Raw genomic sequence first — 17,120 nt, forward strand, 5'->3', positions numbered from 1 at the left:
GGGTTTTGCATATTTAAAGATGCTGGAGCAAGCATCAAATGCCATGCAATAGGCTTACTCATAGCTGTTGTCACGCTTTTAAATGGAAAAGACCGCTTTAGACAATACAGCTTCTCTGTTTAGTTGATCTGTCCCATACCCTGTCTGCTTGAATATGTTCAAATGTGAAACATCCCTTTAGCCTTGAACTGGATTTGGTATCTATTGTTCAAGTCAGTTCTGACGCATTTCATACATTTTTTGGTTGTTTCGAGCCGGTCAAGCCCTGTGACGTTCGTAGCCACTTGTATATTCGTCAACAGTGTAGTTAGCTGTATCTGTTAGCCGAAGTTCGTCGTAATTGGTGAGTAGGTGGGAGGTGACGCGCAAATGTGAATGTGTAATATCGTTCCAACTTGACGAATGTAGCCCTGTGACCTTTGACGTTGATGCGAGAAGGCTGTGGAACATTTGCAGGAGACGTGTGGGGTTGGGGGTATTTTGTTTCTTGCTTTATGTACGTAATGTGCTTAGGGAAATGTGTAAACTATCTGGTTGCAGTTTATCCATTGTAAGTGTCTAATCCTTAATTGAGAATGCTTTGCTATGCTGTCTTGACACATACAATATGTTTATATTTACCTGTTTTCTTCCTGCTATGTCATAATAACTGTAAAACTTTGGTGTCAGCATATGCCCTGTAAAAGGTGTACTCTGGAGTTTTCTGCAGGCCCATGTGCTATTTATTGCATGCAGAATAGGACTATCAGATGCACTTGAGAATGACTGATATACAAAGAATAAAAAAGACCAGAAAGTAAGGCATGATGAGATGAATTATAAGCATGGATGGTGGTTCTCCTATGTCAGGTGCTTACTGTAAATCACTTCACTTTTGCATACAGTGATATGAAAACCAAAGATCACACAAAGATCATTTCTCCATTCACAAAAATCCAGGCTGAGAATGATAATTTGAGGGGGCATTGAGGCATAGTAGCTGTTGAGACTCAATAACACTCATAATTTGAGTGTCTTCAGTGATCACTGAAGCTCCCTTCTTTTCTTTTACAGGACTGCTAACTGAGCTGCAACTGCTTCTATCTGGTTGGGATGACTCTCACACCATGGTTTGAGCTTCTCAGTGAGAAGAAACTTTTAGAGCATTTGTCAGGGCCTTCACCAGGTAATATTGTCAAGAGGCTGGCATGTGTTTTACTTTTAAAATGTATTTTCTCTTTTTTACTCTGGTATACTCTGCATCCCAGCTAACCCTTCCCATGTTTTATCTCATCATCTCACTTGTAGGGTTACTTGTAGTCTCATATGCTGACTTTTGTCACAAGTTTATAGCTGCAGAGACACATTTTAATGGTCTTTTGAAGAGAAAGACTACATGTTTTCATGCTTGAGACCTAATTATACTTATGACCTGTAAATATATTTTTATGGCACGGAGCAAATGGTCCCACAAAAAAATTCCTGTGAAGTCCCCATCCGAAAGTAAACGTGACTTTCACCTGTTTTGACCTGTGCACCACACTGTCTGACTCTGTCCAACCCAGACTGCACCACACTGTCTGACCTTGCCCATTCCAGACTGCACCACACTGTCTAACTCTGCCCAACCCAGACTGCATCACACTGTCCAGCCTTGCCCATTTCAGAATGCTCCACACTGGCTGGCCCTGCCCAATCCACACACCAGCATGTCATTAGGGGCCCAAAATAACTGCTGACTGTCAACTCACTCCAAAACTCTTAATCATCATCACCACAAACCGTCGCCAAACTGTCCAACCCAGCCTCGCTCACAGACCAACACCAAACCAGCTGACGCCATGCGGCCCCGCCCCGCTCGGCCGGCAGACCCCTCCGCAGCCGAGCTGATCGTCAAGTTGATCGCGTACGCGCCGCGACCGGCCACGGCCGCCGCCGCCGCCACCACTAATGCCGAGGTGGAGGTGGTGCCGGCCGGCGACGGCGACCGGCGCGCCGTGATGTGCCAGAGCCTGCTGCAGACGGCGCGCGTGGCGCGCCGCGTGGCCGGACTCCAGTACAAGCTGCTGGCCGTCCAGATATTCGCCTACCGCCGCTGGAGTTTCATGGCGCTGGACAAACAGTGAGGGCGATGCCGCGGCAGTCGGCCGTGGGGATCTGACGGGTCTCTCGTTGTGAGACAGGATTTTGGATTCTACCGCACTTTTAGTCGATATGAATATGTGGATGTTCATGATGCTGAGCCACGCTAGCTGTGTTGTACCCGGAGCTGTCGGCCTTACCGAATGATGGCTGGGCGCCGCCGCTGGCTGCCACCGGCCTGCCTGCGTTACGGGACCGCCATCGTCGTCAGGGTGCCGCTGCCGATGCAGCAGACGCTGATGACCACGCTGCTCTCCGAGTGCGGCGCCGGCCTGGGCGACGTCTCGGGCCACGCGCAGCTGGCGCTGGAGTCGCTCAGCCGACAGGCGGTGTTCGCCGTCAGCCTGTACCACCGCTGGGTGCTGTGGACCGTCTGCCAGCTGGCCATGCCCGCACGGCCTCCGCGTAACGTCACCATACCGCTGTGAGTGGGCTCCTCACCATACCGCTGTGAGTGGACTCCGGGCCGCGGCCGCCCGTGGCGCTGGGCGGCGGTCGGCGGCGAGCGGCAGGACGGCACGCTCCCGCCGCGCGGACTGCTCGCTGTGGACCGTCTGCCAGCTGGCCATGCCCGCGCGGCCATCGCGTAACGTCACCATACCGCTGTGAGTGAGCTCCTCACCATACCGCTGTGAGTGGGCTCCTCACCATACCGCTGTGAGTGGGTTCCTCACCATACCGCTGTGAGTGGGCTTCGGGCCGCGGCCGCCCGTGGCGCTGGGCGGCCGCCGGCGCGCGGCGGAACGGCGCGCTCCCCGCTGCGCGGACCGCTCTTGGCGCTGCCGCTCAACGGCTGTATGGGTGGCGCGCGGATTTCCAGCGCGCGTGCTCTTCTCCGACCGACTGTCAGTTCAAAAGCGTCTGCGTGTGATCCTTCACGTAGTTCCGCTGCAAAAGGCACGTGTGAGTCTGGGCTGCGGTGCGAAATGACGCATAGTGACACTACTGTGACGGCTTTACAATCGAACGATAGGGCGCCAGCGGTTTAAGGGCTGCGCTCCCCTGGTCTACCCCGGCGTCACTGCTCGGTCGCGACTGGCGTGCGGTGGCTGACGTGGGTCACGTCCGCGACCCTTCTGACCTGGCGCTGTCCGGCCGCAGGCCCGGCCAGCAGGACCCGACGGTGGTGATGCCGCACGTGACGGAGGCGGTGCGCCAGGCGGTGGAGGCGCAGGCGGCCGGCTCGCAGGCGCTGCTCACGCGCCTGGCTGAGCTGGCGCCGCCCACCCTCGTGCCGGCCGTCGGCTGCTTCGGCCGCTACACGGAGACGGCCGAGGCGGTGCACGCCTGGGAGAAGGCGGCCCCGGTCAGCGGCGACGAGCTGCTCTGCCAGATCGGCTTCGAGCTCGGCCGCTTCCATTTCTTCCAGGGTGAGTGCGCCGGGCAGCGGCGGCGGTGGCGGCGCCCGGTGCGGAGTGGAACGGCCAGTCGTCTGGTTTGAGTCCCTATGCAGGAAGGGGGAGGTGAGGGGCCTGGTCTGAGCTAGAACAGGCTCGGCAGGCCCTTTAGCCCCATCGGGTGCCCCTTGTTAAGCTGTTGCGCCCGCACCGAGCGATGTCTGCTCGCGTGTTGCCTGTGCGTTTCTGGTGCGATGCGGGCTGCTGACGGAGGTGCGTTGTCCACAGCCCGGTACGGCGAGGCGGGCCGCTGTTTCGCCTGCCAGCCAGCGGCTGTACGAGAGCGCGCCGTGGCGGGAGACGTCCGAGTTTGTGTGCCTGAAGGCGGCAGAGCTGGCCGGCTACTGCCTGGCGGTGAACGGCGACCCGGGTCCGCCGCAGCAGCGCTCCCTCTACCACCGGCTGAGGCACAGCATCGCCAACGGGTACCAGGTGAGCTCTCGCCGCCGGCGGAACTGGCGCCGTGCCGACCTCCTCTCGTGCGCACCCGTACCGTGTGACGTCCTCCCGTTGTGGCCCGCGGCGGTGCTGACTGGTGCGCTGACGCCCGCTGCCGCCGCCAGGACGTGGTGCAGGTGCTGCTGGAGGACAACGGGCGGCGCGAGGTGACCGCTCTCCACCCGCGACACGCTGGCGAGGGACGTAGCGGCGCTCATCGCCCGTCGCGCCGACGGAGTGCCGCCGGATCTGGCGCACAAGGTACGCCACGGCACCCGCACCGCAGCCGTCTCACTGGCTCTGGGGCAGTCAGCGGTGCTGTCTGGAGATGAAAGCCGTTTTGCGGGTGGGGTTTTTGCGGTATAAACTTTCCCTCTTTATCGTGGCGTGTAAAAATTGTGTGACACCCACATCCCGGTTCGTGGAATACGGTCCAGGATATTGTCGCCGGTCTGTGTTGGTGTACCCCTTCATGAATGCATTGATATGTACGACTGCCTATCTCTAAACGTTCCGCGGTGTTGTTTGGACTCGGCTGGGTAATCTTAGCCTTAGGCGATATAAAGTGAGCATTCGCTATCTTCATTTTGGGCAGTGTTTCTTTTAGTACCGTTCTCCTGACCTCGCTCGTGAGCTGACCCGCTGCTGTCTGCAGATTGACATTCTGAACTGCGTGCGCCGGGCGCTGGAGGGCCGTCCACCAGGTGATGCAGCTCTCAGTCCTACCTCACCGCCGACCGGCGGCTGGAGCAGTTCCTCCTGGATGTGAGTCCGGGCTCGTCTGGAGAGACCAGCGGTCAGCCGGGCTGCGCGACCGGCTGGTCCCTGCGCGCCTCTCCCCAGCGACTCGGCCGCTGTCAGTGTGTGTTAGCTGTGTAGTCGACCAGCGCACAGGCCACGGCCAGCTGGGACGGACTGAATCTGCCCGGTGCTCCCTACCCATCCGCAGCGTGGCCTGCGTCATGGTCGGGATCAGGCCGCTTCGCAGCCCGGCGGCGTGCGCCGCGTGTCCAAGCTTCCGCTGTTGGCCGGCAGGCGGTGCTGGAGGCGGCGTCGGCGCCGGAGGAGGCGCGCGAGCGGCTCTGGCTGCTGCTGCTGCGCACCGGGCAGCACGCGGCCGGTCTGGTGCCGGCGCTGGCCGCTCACCGGGCCGCCGCCGCGCTCTGCTCGCCCGAGCAGCTGGAGGAGCTGCGCCGCCTGCACGCCGAGCCCGACGACGGCGACTGGACGGAGGAGGCGCAGCCGCCCGTCGGCCTCCACGACCCGATCGTGCAGGTCAGCCGGTGACCGGAGCCACTCGCCGTTTGGGTGACGGGGTGGGACCGGAGACGGCTGATGGGCGGTCACGAGCCGTGCGGTGTTCACGAATCGCTGTGCCCGTGTCCGTTCGAGAAGTGGGTCAGGACAGTGGTGCACCGAATTTTCGTGGTTGTTGCGTGAATACCGGTACCCCTCCCTCACACCATGTCATCCCCTCACGGAAATTCTAAAGAATGTGTTGAAATTGCGGGTCACATCGGCAGCGCGTTTAATGGAGCACACCACACCCCAATTTTCATGCTTTTGCTGGATGGTGTCCGCTTGCAAACCTACAACCCCTCATTCCTGTCTTCGCGCCCAAAGCCGTTCTGTGTGTCACGCCCTGTGTCCACGGGGGAGGGGGGGGGGGGGAAGAGCTCTTCGAGCGGCGTCTGATCGGGTCGTGCCGTACCTCTGTGTCGCCAGGCGGGGTTCCTAGAGCGGCGTCTCATCGAGTCGTGCCGTATCTCTGTGTCGCCAGGCGGGGTTCATTGAGCGGCGTCTGATCGGGTCGTACCGTACCTCTGTGTCGCCAGGCGGGGTTCCTTGAGCGGCGTCTGATCGAGTCGTACTCGCCGGCCGAAATAGGCCGCACGCTGCGTCAGCTGGCCGAGCTGCAGCCGGGCCGCGCCCTCTGGCGCTGTAACACCCGCTGGGAGCTGCCCATCCCTGTGCAGAGTGTGATCATGTCGCTGCCGGCCGGCTTCGGACGCGACTACTTCTACATCATCATGGCCAAGGCCAGGGAGCTGCTGCAGCTGAAGGTGAGGCGACTCCGTGCCGCTGCCGGCTGGTACTGGGTGCTGGGTGCTGGTCGTGCTGGGCTGACCAGCTGTTCCAGCCGGCTGGATGAAGGGCTTGAGCCGTACTTGAGGCGTTGCTGAGGGGCGTCCTCGCCAGGTTGGGTCGAGGGGAGGGTCGTTAAGACAGGAAGGGAATTCGGCCCAGTACCTTCCCCTAGCTTGATCTGTAAAAGACCAGAGGGGATGCTGTGGCACAGTGGTACAAACGAAGGGTATCACAATAGTGTAATGATGCAGTGGGAGCGTGATATGTGCAGCATTAAGGACGTGGTGCTCCACAAGCATACTGATTCGAATGATTACCGAAGTTTGCGAAGCATTCCACGGCCCTGGCCGAATGTCGCCGTTCCAATGTGAGATAGTTTATCGACTCGCTTGGACGGCTTGGACGGGACCCGATTACAAGTGCCAGGCGAGGCCAGACGCAGTCAGCTGATTCTCATGTCATGCCCGTCGTCATGTGAATGTGTCTGCGTATGCTCATCATCAGAAGACCTCTGCTCTCTAAGCTCATTACAGGATTGTTCGGTCCATCCAAATGCGACGAAGTCGATTCGTTTATGCTTTGGTATTATGTGCATGGCGATGACAGTAACGTCTGTGAGTGCATCGCTCGTGCCACGCCGCAAGAGGTGACTGTCTGGTTATAACCCATAGAAAACATACTAAACACAACCACCAACTCGGCTTGACATGTGGTACAAGGAGAACTGAAGAATTAACCACCGTGTTTTCTGTAAAAAGGCTGCACTAACTTCTTTACTGACTTCAATGTTGGCGCCTGGCGACAGTCGTTTTGCTTCCTCAATCTTTGCTGTCACAACCAATTTTTACCAAAGCGATGTTTGGATGTGATCACCACGAAATGGTGGAATGTTTCCAAATTGAAGTGGATCTCAAACACAGCAAGGACGATTACACTACGTTAGCTAGGTGTGCGTTCGTGCTTTATTTTTTTCAAGAAGTGCCGGAAACACGGCCGTTCGCCGTAGACAGTTCAGCCCCAGTGCATCAAGCTGGCGCCTCGCGCCACCTCCGATCGTTAGCTAGCGAGCCACCCATAAGGGCTGATCGGTGGCAGTTGCCGTCTGCGTTCTTGACCGCGTCTCGCAGTAAATAGTTCTCAAAGTAAGTGCCGTGGCTAGGTGGTATGTAAGTTCAGGAACTATGACGGTTTCGGCCGTAATTAGGGTCTGGTTGTGAAAATCCTGTTCCAGATCACAATCTATCTATCTCTAGCAAACCGAAAGCATGAAAAACACCCGTAACGCCACACATGATTCAGTAAATGAACAACATGCATGTCACAAACTAGTCGTTATCTTACGCTCCAGCGGATGGGAACAAGGGCTTTTGAAATCAGTGAAAATGCACTCTGTTGTAGGACGCTGAACTTGAGTTAGCAATTGTCATTCACACGTGACGCAGTTTCTCTGGTTTAATTCAGTTTCGCGTTATTTGGAATATTAAGTAGGTGGGCGTTTTTGCGAAGAAAACCGAAGGAGCCTTATCGTGAACTAACCCTACATTCCGTGGCTTCAGCGGTCCCATCCGGCCAGTCACGTCTTTGACGGGCTTGCTTCTTTGCACCCGCTGACCGCATTTGTGACACCAAGTAGCACAATTACTTACAAGTTAAGCTGACTGTTCAAGAGCTTCATGCACGTTGCGTTTTATCAGGTGCTTGGTTTACTCGAACGGCAGTGTGGTGGTTTACTTCACAGGTGAGGGAACCTAGTGAAAAGTACAGCTTAGAGATGCCATTTAACTCCTTCCATTGCAAACGGCCTTCGGGGCTTTGACGTGGACAACGTAATGGGGCGGCACGTGGTGTTGACGCAGCGAGGCAGGTGGTGATCAGTTGTCAAATACTATTTTTCGACGCGGTGGAAATTTAAACGAATGTCGTTTGCGTACTGAAGATCTGTGATGGCTCATGCAGGTGATGGTTGTATGCCGATATTACGTTTTGATCTACGGCCACGGCGGGTGGGGGGCGTGTAGTAGTTAACGTGCCTGCGTCAACCATCGCGCGTCTGGAAAACTAGAGGTGCGGGTTTAGATTCACCGGGCGGGCACCGTGCTCTACCGCGGTGCCCGCCCTTCCTGCCAGGGCGAGAAGCAGGCGACGCCATAAAGCCTGAGCACCTGAGTGCGTCGAAAAACCCAGTGATACTGATCGACGGTCGGGATATTACGCATTCTTTGAACAATGAGCGTCGGGTGTCGGTCCTTGACTCCCGCATTTTGTTATTTGCACTGGAACTGGGCACTGAGTTGTAAAATATTGTTCTCGGAATGTAAGTTTGGAGCCAATGTAAGTCCCACCGTTCGCCTGTGAGATCGATGGTGCTGTTGAAACACCTTAACAACTTGTGCAAAATGGCAACATTTTGAGAGAATTCTTCAGTTCGGCGATGCTGCAGTGCTGACGGGCCGCCGCTGCGCGGCATGCCGGGCTTGCTGAGTCGGCGGCCGCAGCGGCGGGACCGGTGGGGCGGCGGACTGACGGCGCTGACCCTCTGTGCCCGGCAGCGGTTCGACGGCTCGCGGAACCTGCTGCAGGCCATCCTGGAGGAAGCGCAGTCGGGCGCCGGTCCGCAGGGCCAGACGGCCGCCAAGCTGGCCCGCCTGATCGGCTGGGAGCAGCTGCTGGCCGACCTGCTTCAGCTCCTTCACAACTGGCCCAAGCTGGGAGGTGCGTCCGACAGCTGCTGCACGCGCTGGCAGACCGTCAAAGAACACTTTTAGACGGCAAGAAGGAAATGACATTCGGTGCACAAACTAAATGGCGCAAGCCTTGTTTCTATCAGTTCTCGCGTCTGTACCGTCACGCACGATGTCTGGCGATTGGCCGACCGTGTTCAGCGACGCTGCTGCTCTGTCGCCTGTGCCGTCTTTTTTTTTTGCACGTCGCGTCTTAACAAGGCTCGACGGTCGTTCACTGCCGCCACCGCACCGAGATGAGCGGCGCGTCGCGTGCTCGCCCACGTGACGCATCACCAACGGCACGTGTGGACGGCCGCCCTGCCCGGCAGACTACCGGGAGCTGACGTCACGCGCCAAGGCGTGCCTGTCGGCCCTGCAGACGGGCAGCGACGTCATCCCGCGCTCCGAGCTCATGGAGCACTGCACGCTCTACCTGCTGAACGTCTGCGAGTGGGACCACCTGAGCGAGCTAGAGCGCCGCTGGTCGCAGGTGGACCTGGCCGCGCTGCTCGCCACCGTCTGCCGCGAGCTCGTCAACAAGGGCAACAACCGCAAGATGTCGCGCGACCTCTGGAACGCAGGCGAGTCGCTGCGGTGGAGCGGGCCCCGCCACGCGGATGGGGGAGCAGGGTGGCGGAGAACGTCGGTGGCTGGCTTGCCGCAGTAGCGCAAGCATCGTGTCCGCTATGCACCGGGCCGCCGTTACGGTTTCGCCCAGTTATGTTCGTGTTTATCTGTGTTGAAGCTTTTTGGTCTGCTTAATGGCCCCGTGTCTCATGTTCCGTATGGCTGCTGTGCGGCGGCTCCGTGTCCACACCGGTATTGCCAGTTATGCAGTCGTTTGGCGGCTGACTGGCTGACCGCGATCGGCCCCCCGGCAGTGATCCCGATGTTCCTGCTGACCGGTCAGCAGAAGCGCTCGGCAGTGGGCGGCAGCTCAGCCGTGCAGCGCGACTCGCCGCACGGCATCATGTCGCGCACGCAGCTCACCCAGTTCATACAGAAGGTGGGCAGACGGACTCAGCCCGGCGCGCTGCGGTCCCGCCGCCGCGGCCGGGCGGCACGCTCCTGCCGCTGCGGCCGGACCTGTGCTGCTGTACGCAGAGCCAGACCAGACAACGGGAAGACGACAGCCGCGATACGTGGCGGCCGGCGCAGTGTACTTATGCGCCGTTTGCCTGTGTGATGTTGGGTAGTTGTCAGCAAGGGCACGCGTTTGCATCGTTCCCAAGGTTTGTGAGCAACGCCAGTCTGCTGTTGACACGGGTGGGAGGGCGTACCACGAGCGGCGCTGCCGGCAGGTGCACGAGCACACGAGCCTGAGTGTGCTGACGTCACTGCTGACGCGCCTGCACAACATCCTGCTGGACGACTCGACGCGCGAGATGAGTCTGGAGCACGCCGTGCTCTGGCCCACCGTCGTCAATGAGTGAGTGTAGCCACCAGCGCCATATGCCTCTGAAGAACTGGCTCTGTGCTGTAGGCCACAATCTGTGGTGCTCAACTACTGATGGCAGTACTCACTAAAGGCTAGGCATGTCACAGTGTAGATGGTTTCATCACCATGGCAACCAGGGCATGCCTTTCTGTATATTTTGTGACTGTTTGCATCAACATAGTCACCCATATCCAGGCTGCAGCAACTCAGTTCAGTTCCTGCTATGTGTGAATGTGAAGAGTGGTGGCAGGGAGCCCCTGGTGGCCTAGTACCATCACATGTTGTACTATGTGGCAACATTCTCATGGAGGGCAATCTGTAACAGGCATTGGTTACACTGGGAGGATCATTACCTTTTCAGTGATAGATCTTACCTAGCTATCCATAAAAAACAACAATTTGGGGCATTTTAAGAACTCCACCTTGAACATGCAATCACTTGTTAATTTGTCAGTGTGACCTTGATGCAATAGTATTGCACCATCATTGTGACAGAATGATGTTTGACTGATGTCTGCTGTTATCTTTATTATTATTATTATTATTATATATATATATATATATATATATATATATATATATATATATATATATATATATATATATATATTTGAAGGCAATCCAATAAGATGTTGCTGGAATATTTCTGCTCATGATTATTTATGATGTCTGATGTCTTAAAAACATCAGTTAATGAACAAGATGACATTGCACCATCAGGTACCCATGTAATCCATGACCTAGACATTGCCTGTTGAAGCATGCTTTTACAGTGGGGTGGGGGTGGATATTGTAATTTGTATTACTTTCTCCAAGTATGTTTTGTGCTTAGGGGCATGAAAGATGGGTGCACTGACAATATTTATCATATGTTTGATATAATGTGACCACCACCCTATATTCACTGTGCAGTTATAGTGTTTTTAACATTAAAAAACTACTGTTGGCTAAGATTGCCATTTTTGCCTATATGACCAATGATCATGCCATATTCAAACCAATCCAAGACATTGGGCATCCAAATGTATTCCCCCCATTTGCAGACACTCAAAATAAGGACATTGTCACATTGAAACTTGCTGCTGACCTACCCAGCTGGGTGAAAAATTACCATTTCACTTTCCATCCTTGCCTTCATTCATTGCGGCTTCAAGCAGGGCTGATTTGATGCCAACCTTCTTCAACTCATCAATGAGTTCTCCACTTTGGTGCATTTGGAGTAGAATGTCACAGCCACCAACAAACTCTCCATTTAAGTAAATCTGAGGAATAGTTGGCCAATCACTGTACTCTTTAATGCCCTGCCTGAGGGACTCATCTTCCAAGACATTGTGTGCATCATATTTCACATCATGCATCCGCATGATCTGGACAACAGCATTGCTAAAACCACACCTTGGCTGCTCAGGCACACCCTTCATGAAAACCACTACTTTATTGCCCTTGACTAACGCATCAATGTGTTCCTTGATGTCTGGGCCTGCCGTGCTTAAGCAGCATCTGTAAATCACTCCCACTTGCCTTCCAAGCAAAATCTTGGGTAAACGCAGCGCCACATTCATCTTTCTAGATCCTCAGTGTTCTGACCTCGAATTTCTGTGCTCGTTACAAGCAAAACAATTTATGAGAGGAAAACTTCAATTCCCAACAGCTTCTGGTCACGTTCCCGGGCTTGATTTCAGTATATGTTACCAATCGTTCCCACCACACATCCGCACGTTGGCTGCTCAGTACGCAACAAAACTACCATCGGACGGTTTTGCGTCGTGAAAATTAGCTGGGACTGTCGTCGCTGCGCAGCAAAAGAATCCATGGCTGCTAATCTGGCAGCGCAAGTTTTAGCGACATTTTCGGGCATTCCTTTGTGTTGTAAAGGTCAGAATAGACACGCGGACGTCCGAACAAACGTTGCATGGAAAAGCAGAATGGAGAAAGTCGAACGAAAAAATCAGAGGAGAAAAAGTAGACTGTCGTGGAATTGGAAAGGCGCAGAAGTCTAATCGGGCAAGAAATAGAAGGACTTAAAGCCAAGAGGGATCAAAGTCGAAACGGGAAAAAGTTAAAAAAAGATAATAGTCGAATCGGGAAGAAGTCAAAGGACGAAGCCAACCGGGATAAGTCAGATCACATCAAAGTGCGAAAGGGATTCAATTCGACGGGGATGAAGGTTGGAAAACGCTCTACCAGTGTAAACCAAAGCACCAATTAGAAACAAGAACCAGGGTTTGGTGTCTGGAAAAAACGGGTGGGATCCAATCTGTTCTTTGTGGATAGTCAGTGGGAAACAGGAATTAGGTGCTGGTGTTTGTAGAATAACCAGGAAGCTAAATTTGTATTGTATTTACGAAAGAACCAGTGAGGACCAGGAATCACCGCACCGTGGTCGCAAATCAACCCAATGGGCCCATAAACCAAGGGATGAGGCTCATAAAATAATGATCCGGAACCCGGGATCCAAGATCTCGTCTTCAGAAGGAAGAAGTGGGAACCTTTTTTGGAACCAGGCGCGTGTCAGGCCAGCACCAGATTTAACACAAAAAAACAACATAAAAACGGGATTCGCGGTGGTCGCCACCGCCGCGCGCTGCCTTCTTCCGTGGGCGCCTGTGTTGATTGCGACCGTCCCACAAAATGGCTGAGAGGGGATTTTCGCAGGCATGTTGAGAGTTGCTTGCAAGGTTCCCGTAACAGACCGACCATATGATAACCCTGAGGTGGGTTGCACTGGTCGGTGTGAAGGCTGGAAGGCTGGCTTCCTGACAAGGCCGTTTGCTGGACGAGCACAGCCGGGCCCAAATTAGAGGACCCAGGGATACGAGGCGGCGAGACCCACGCAGTACATGGACCCTTCAGAGTGCGATTGGCACCACCCCCCTCATGCCACGAGCCAAATCGGTACCATCCCCCCTCATGCCACGAGCCAAATCATTCGGATTCGTCAGTCTGAAATCCTCTCGCCTTCCTGATTATTTATTTTTACCCAAATATACGCGTATTGTGCGTTTGTTTGTTATCGACTTTTATCCATGTCGCAATTTATACCTAGTGCCGTTTTACAATTCAAATTTATTCCTGGCGACTTGTATCCCTCTTGACTTTTTATGCCTCGACATTGTTTGGACTGGACTTAAAGCCCTGTCGGCCTGTATCCCTATGGATCTTTCGACCATTTTTTTTCCACTTTTTTTTTGTTCGGCACTTTTTTGTTAGTTTTCTGGGCATCCATTTTTTCCCGGCATTTTTTGTCCGGGAACCTGGTCCCCGTGCATTATTGTGTCTTACATTATTGTGGCTGTAATAACCTGCCCATTGAAATTGTAACAGTCGAGCTATAGAAATAAACACGAAGCGAAAAGTAACGTGGAACTTTGGAAGCCCAGCATCGACCGAGGGTTCAACGGGGTTAAATTGGGGTATGGATGGAAGGAATACGCCTGGGCAGAACTGCACCCCCCACCTGTCAGGGGAGACTCGGTTAGCAAACACCTCCAGCTGGGAGTCGGTGCGGGCCACCTCCGTGCAGCGCGCCAATGCTGGCAGTACCGGAATGTGGTGTACGCCGATACAACGTCACGCCCCGATCCGTGACTGACGCGCGCCTGATGTTTCTCCAGCCCGAACCTGTTCTCCATCAAGAATGTGTCCGAGTGTCTGCAGACGCTGCTGACCCAGGGGATCAGGCTCTACCCCTGCCATATACCCTGGCTGCAGGCCATGGCCGACCTCCGATACGGTGAGCGCACACGCATGCATGTACGCATGCACACACGCGCGCACGCATGCACATGCACCCACGCACGCACACAAGGGCGCCGTGTCGAGGCCGATGTTTTTCGAAGGGTAAAAGCGTGACTCAAAAGATCCAGATGCTCCACGGCTTTGCCGCCCAGCGTTATGTTCACGTCATGATCACGCAGTTCGAGCGTAGCACGTTAGGAGCATCTGGTTTTTGGGTGTCCAATTTGTCATAGGTTGCAACCTAGTTTGACGGCGTTTTGAAAGCACGTGTTTGATTATGTACAATTGTCTTGTGGTGTGCACGTTTGGCGGGGGCAAATATTTTACCCCGAGTGTGCTTTTAAAGATTCCGACTAATCAAAACGCCGTGTTTTACCAACATCTGTCTGAATGGATGCATTATTGACGATACCAAAAGCTCACCCAAAGACATATCGTTGGCGGTGACACGATGGCGCCTTTGAATGACCGGTGGAACCGGGCCCTGTCGGCAGCGGGTAACGAGCCCACCTCATCGCTGCGGTATTACCTGGAGGCGTGCCTGGTGAGCTCCGAGTATTTCACGCGGCCCGTGCCCCGCACCGTGCTGAGTGAGGCCGTGCTGCGGCGCATGATCAAGTGCTGCTCTACGCTGCACTGCTACACGCAGGTGAGACTCGCGGGTCGTGCTGCGGCGCATGATCAAGTGCTGCTCCACGCTGCACTGCTACACGCAGGTGAGACTCGCGGGTCATGCTGCGGCGCATGATCAAGTGCTGCTCCACGCTGCACTGCTACACGCAGGCGAGACTCGCGGGTCGTGCTGCGGCGCATGATCAAGTGCTGCTCCACGCTGCACTGCTACACGCAGGTGAGACTCGCGGGTCGTGCTGCGGCGCATGATCAAGTGCTGCTCCACGCTACACTGCTACACGCAGGTGAGACTGGCAGGCCGTGTTGCGGTGCATGATCAAGTGCTGTTCCACGCTGCACTGCTACACGCAGGTGAGACTCGCGGTACACGCTGCAGCTTCCAGACACAGGCGAGACTCGAGCTGTTCACTCCAGACGACTCCGCTACAGCGCGGCTGGGATCAAGAGCTGGTCCTCGTGTTGCACACAGGGAGAAGCTCGCAGGGTTTCTGTGCTCGGCGCTGTTGCAAGTGGGCAGAGATTGGGTGCCGCTGCACGTTACACTGGCACACACTGATTGTGGTGAGACTCACCTCCTAAACCCTCGTTCACTAGTTGGCAGCTTCAAAACAATGCCAGCTTCGCGGTTTAGTTTATCATTGTCTGTACATCACGCGCGCGCACCCGCTTCTCCGAATGGCTGCCGCCATTCTGAGACATCCACTGGCCGACAGTCCTGTGCTTCACTCGGAATCGTGCGCCGCGTCCCAGTCCGCTGTGCCGGGCGGGCAGCAGTGCTGTTGCAGTGTTTTCAGCCCTCCCGGCACCCTGATCCTGTGTGAGCGTCTTCAGCAACTGCTAGAGACAGTGGCGCTCGTGCAGCTTTCTAATGGTGACGACGATGACATGGCCGTGACCTCCGCGCCTGCCGCGCAGGCGGCCGTGTTGTGCCAGTTCCTGGACGAGGTGGACTACGCCAGCGCGTTCCAGTACGTGGCGGAACGGAACTGCGCCGACGCCATGGACGCATACTACGACTGCATCTGGGACATGACGCTGCTCGAGTACCTCACGCACCTGCACCACAAGCGCTCAGAACGCGACAAGCGGCAGCAGGTGAGCTCAGCGCATTAGCAGCGTGAGGCTGATATGACGCCTAACCGCGGGCGCTCGTGTTTAGTGCCGATAATTTGCAGTTGTAGTAGTAAAGTAGTAAAACACGACCCACGACGGTCTGCGCATCATCAGCAATACTGCGGCCTTTTTGTCACTAAAGACGTGACATGTTCCGTGTGTAGGCGCTAGTTTTACGATAACCACGTTGCATCGCTTTGGATGATCGTGACTGCACCGCCGTCAGCACTATCCTCCTGTGAGAGATGAACGTCACCGAGAAGGGTGTCTCAACGCACCTTCTCGGCGACGTTCATTACATATCAGCTTCTCGGTGCCCGTCGATCGCGCATCAGTGTTTCCCACACCTGCATACCGTCTGATCGACCGTTCCAGGTGATCCGGCTGATCGGACAGCTGGAGCTCAACTCCAACAACAACGAAGAGATCCAGCGCGAGGCGGCCGGCGTGCGCAAGGCCCGCTTCCTGCGCGCCATGGTCAAACAGTACGCGGCCTGAGGTGCGCCGCCGCACGCCGCCCGAGCGCCACGCCAGGCCTCCTCCCCACGTCCGAGGGGGCGCTCCTGCCCGCGGCACGCCGCCGCTCAGCGTGTGACGAGGCGGCGCCCGTCCGCTGGGACGGCTCAGCGGTCGCCAGCAGGCTCTCCTGACGGGCAGACGTGGTGACGTCACCACTGCCGGCCGCCGGCGGTCACCACGGGACAGCGGTCCCCCGCCGGCACCGGCGGCACGGCGAGTTGCGGGGCGCCGGGCCGGCTCCCGCCCATTCCGCGTGCCAAGCTCCGCGCCAGCGTGGCGTACCGACTGAGCTGAGCAGCCTGGTGTCGGGGGGGGGGGGGGGGGGGTCTGGGGTCCCACCCACTGGTCTAACCTGGGGACGATGCCCGAGCTCAGATGACAAGTGTACAAAGTTGAGAAGCTGTCCGTGCGTTATGCAGAGGGCGGTTCTGCCGTCGGACACTTTCTCGTGACGATTTTGCCGCGCGCAGAATTAACAATAAAATGCCAAGATTTCCAGTCGCTTTTGAGCCGCGATGATGGTGATGGATGGTGATGGACGCCGACGCTCGACACGCTGAACAGTATGGTGGCGCCCACCCTGCCTGCGCCCCCGAGCAATGTCACCTCTGTGTGCGCTCCCGAGTAACATGATCGCCCGGGGCGTGGTAAACGCGCATGCGAATGTCGCCACGAGTGAAACACCCCGGGGCCCGGAACAATCTCATTACCTTCCACCGGCAAGCCGTGGTTGTGTAACAGGCATTCTCCACGCCGGGGAATACCACACACCTGCTACGCCCTCCCCCTTCCCCACCGGCGGCGAACCATCAGCCGGCTTGCTCACTGAAAGCCGTGGATTGCCAAGGCGTCAATGGACGTGGTCGAGGGCTCGTCGCAGAGGGTCCATTGTGCCAGCGCTTTGGTCCTTGG

General features: G+C 56.0%; 1 protein-coding gene and 2 long non-coding RNA genes across 3 annotated transcripts; all 3 read left to right on the forward strand.

The window, feature by feature from the left end:
- Window positions 1-279: 279 nt before the first annotated feature.
- LOC119098524 (uncharacterized) lies at window positions 280-1,964 on the forward strand. The gene is made up of 3 exons (XR_005094251.1): window positions 280-343; window positions 1,054-1,165; window positions 1,849-1,964. It is a non-coding gene; the product is annotated as an uncharacterized LOC119098524 (long non-coding RNA).
- Window positions 1,965-3,397: 1,433 nt separating this feature from the next.
- LOC119098525 (uncharacterized) lies at window positions 3,398-4,706 on the forward strand. The gene is made up of 4 exons (XR_005094252.1): window positions 3,398-3,491; window positions 3,747-3,950; window positions 4,082-4,217; window positions 4,612-4,706. It is a non-coding gene; the product is annotated as an uncharacterized LOC119098525 (long non-coding RNA).
- A 212-nt stretch (window positions 4,707-4,918) lies between these two features.
- Window positions 4,919-16,253, forward strand: LOC119099029 (integrator complex subunit 8). Its single transcript, XM_037222076.1, has 11 exons — window positions 4,919-4,960; window positions 5,142-5,231; window positions 5,792-6,019; window positions 8,594-8,756; window positions 9,097-9,348; window positions 9,649-9,773; window positions 10,069-10,196; window positions 13,820-13,938; window positions 14,438-14,592; window positions 15,492-15,671; window positions 16,065-16,253. Exons 1-11 carry the CDS (start codon window positions 4,919-4,921, stop codon window positions 16,185-16,187), a joined length of 1,605 nt encoding a protein of 534 aa, XP_037077971.1. The 3' UTR covers window positions 16,188-16,253.
- Window positions 16,254-17,120: the final 867 nt, after the last annotated feature.

The sequence above is a fragment of the Pollicipes pollicipes genome, unplaced genomic scaffold (genome assembly GCF_011947565.3).
Source record: "Pollicipes pollicipes isolate AB1234 unplaced genomic scaffold, Ppol_2.1 Scaffold_4740;HRSCAF=5597_pilon_pilon_pilon, whole genome shotgun sequence".
NCBI lineage: Eukaryota > Metazoa > Arthropoda > Thecostraca > Pollicipedomorpha > Pollicipedidae > Pollicipes > Pollicipes pollicipes.

What these genes read in the sequence shown, in the direction of transcription:
- LOC119099029 (XM_037222076.1), top strand. Translation starts at nt 4,919, where the DNA reads ATGGTCGGGATCAGGCCGCTTCGCAGCCCGGCGGCGTGCGCC. An exon ending in TCCACGACCCGATCGTGCAG is followed by an intron (nt 5,232 to 5,791) that starts GTCAGCCGGTGA and finishes CTGTGTCGCCAG; the next exon opens with GCGGGGTTCCTTGAGCGGCG. An exon ending in TCACCCAGTTCATACAGAAG is followed by an intron (nt 9,774 to 10,068) that starts GTGGGCAGACGG and finishes CGCTGCCGGCAG; the next exon opens with GTGCACGAGCACACGAGCCT.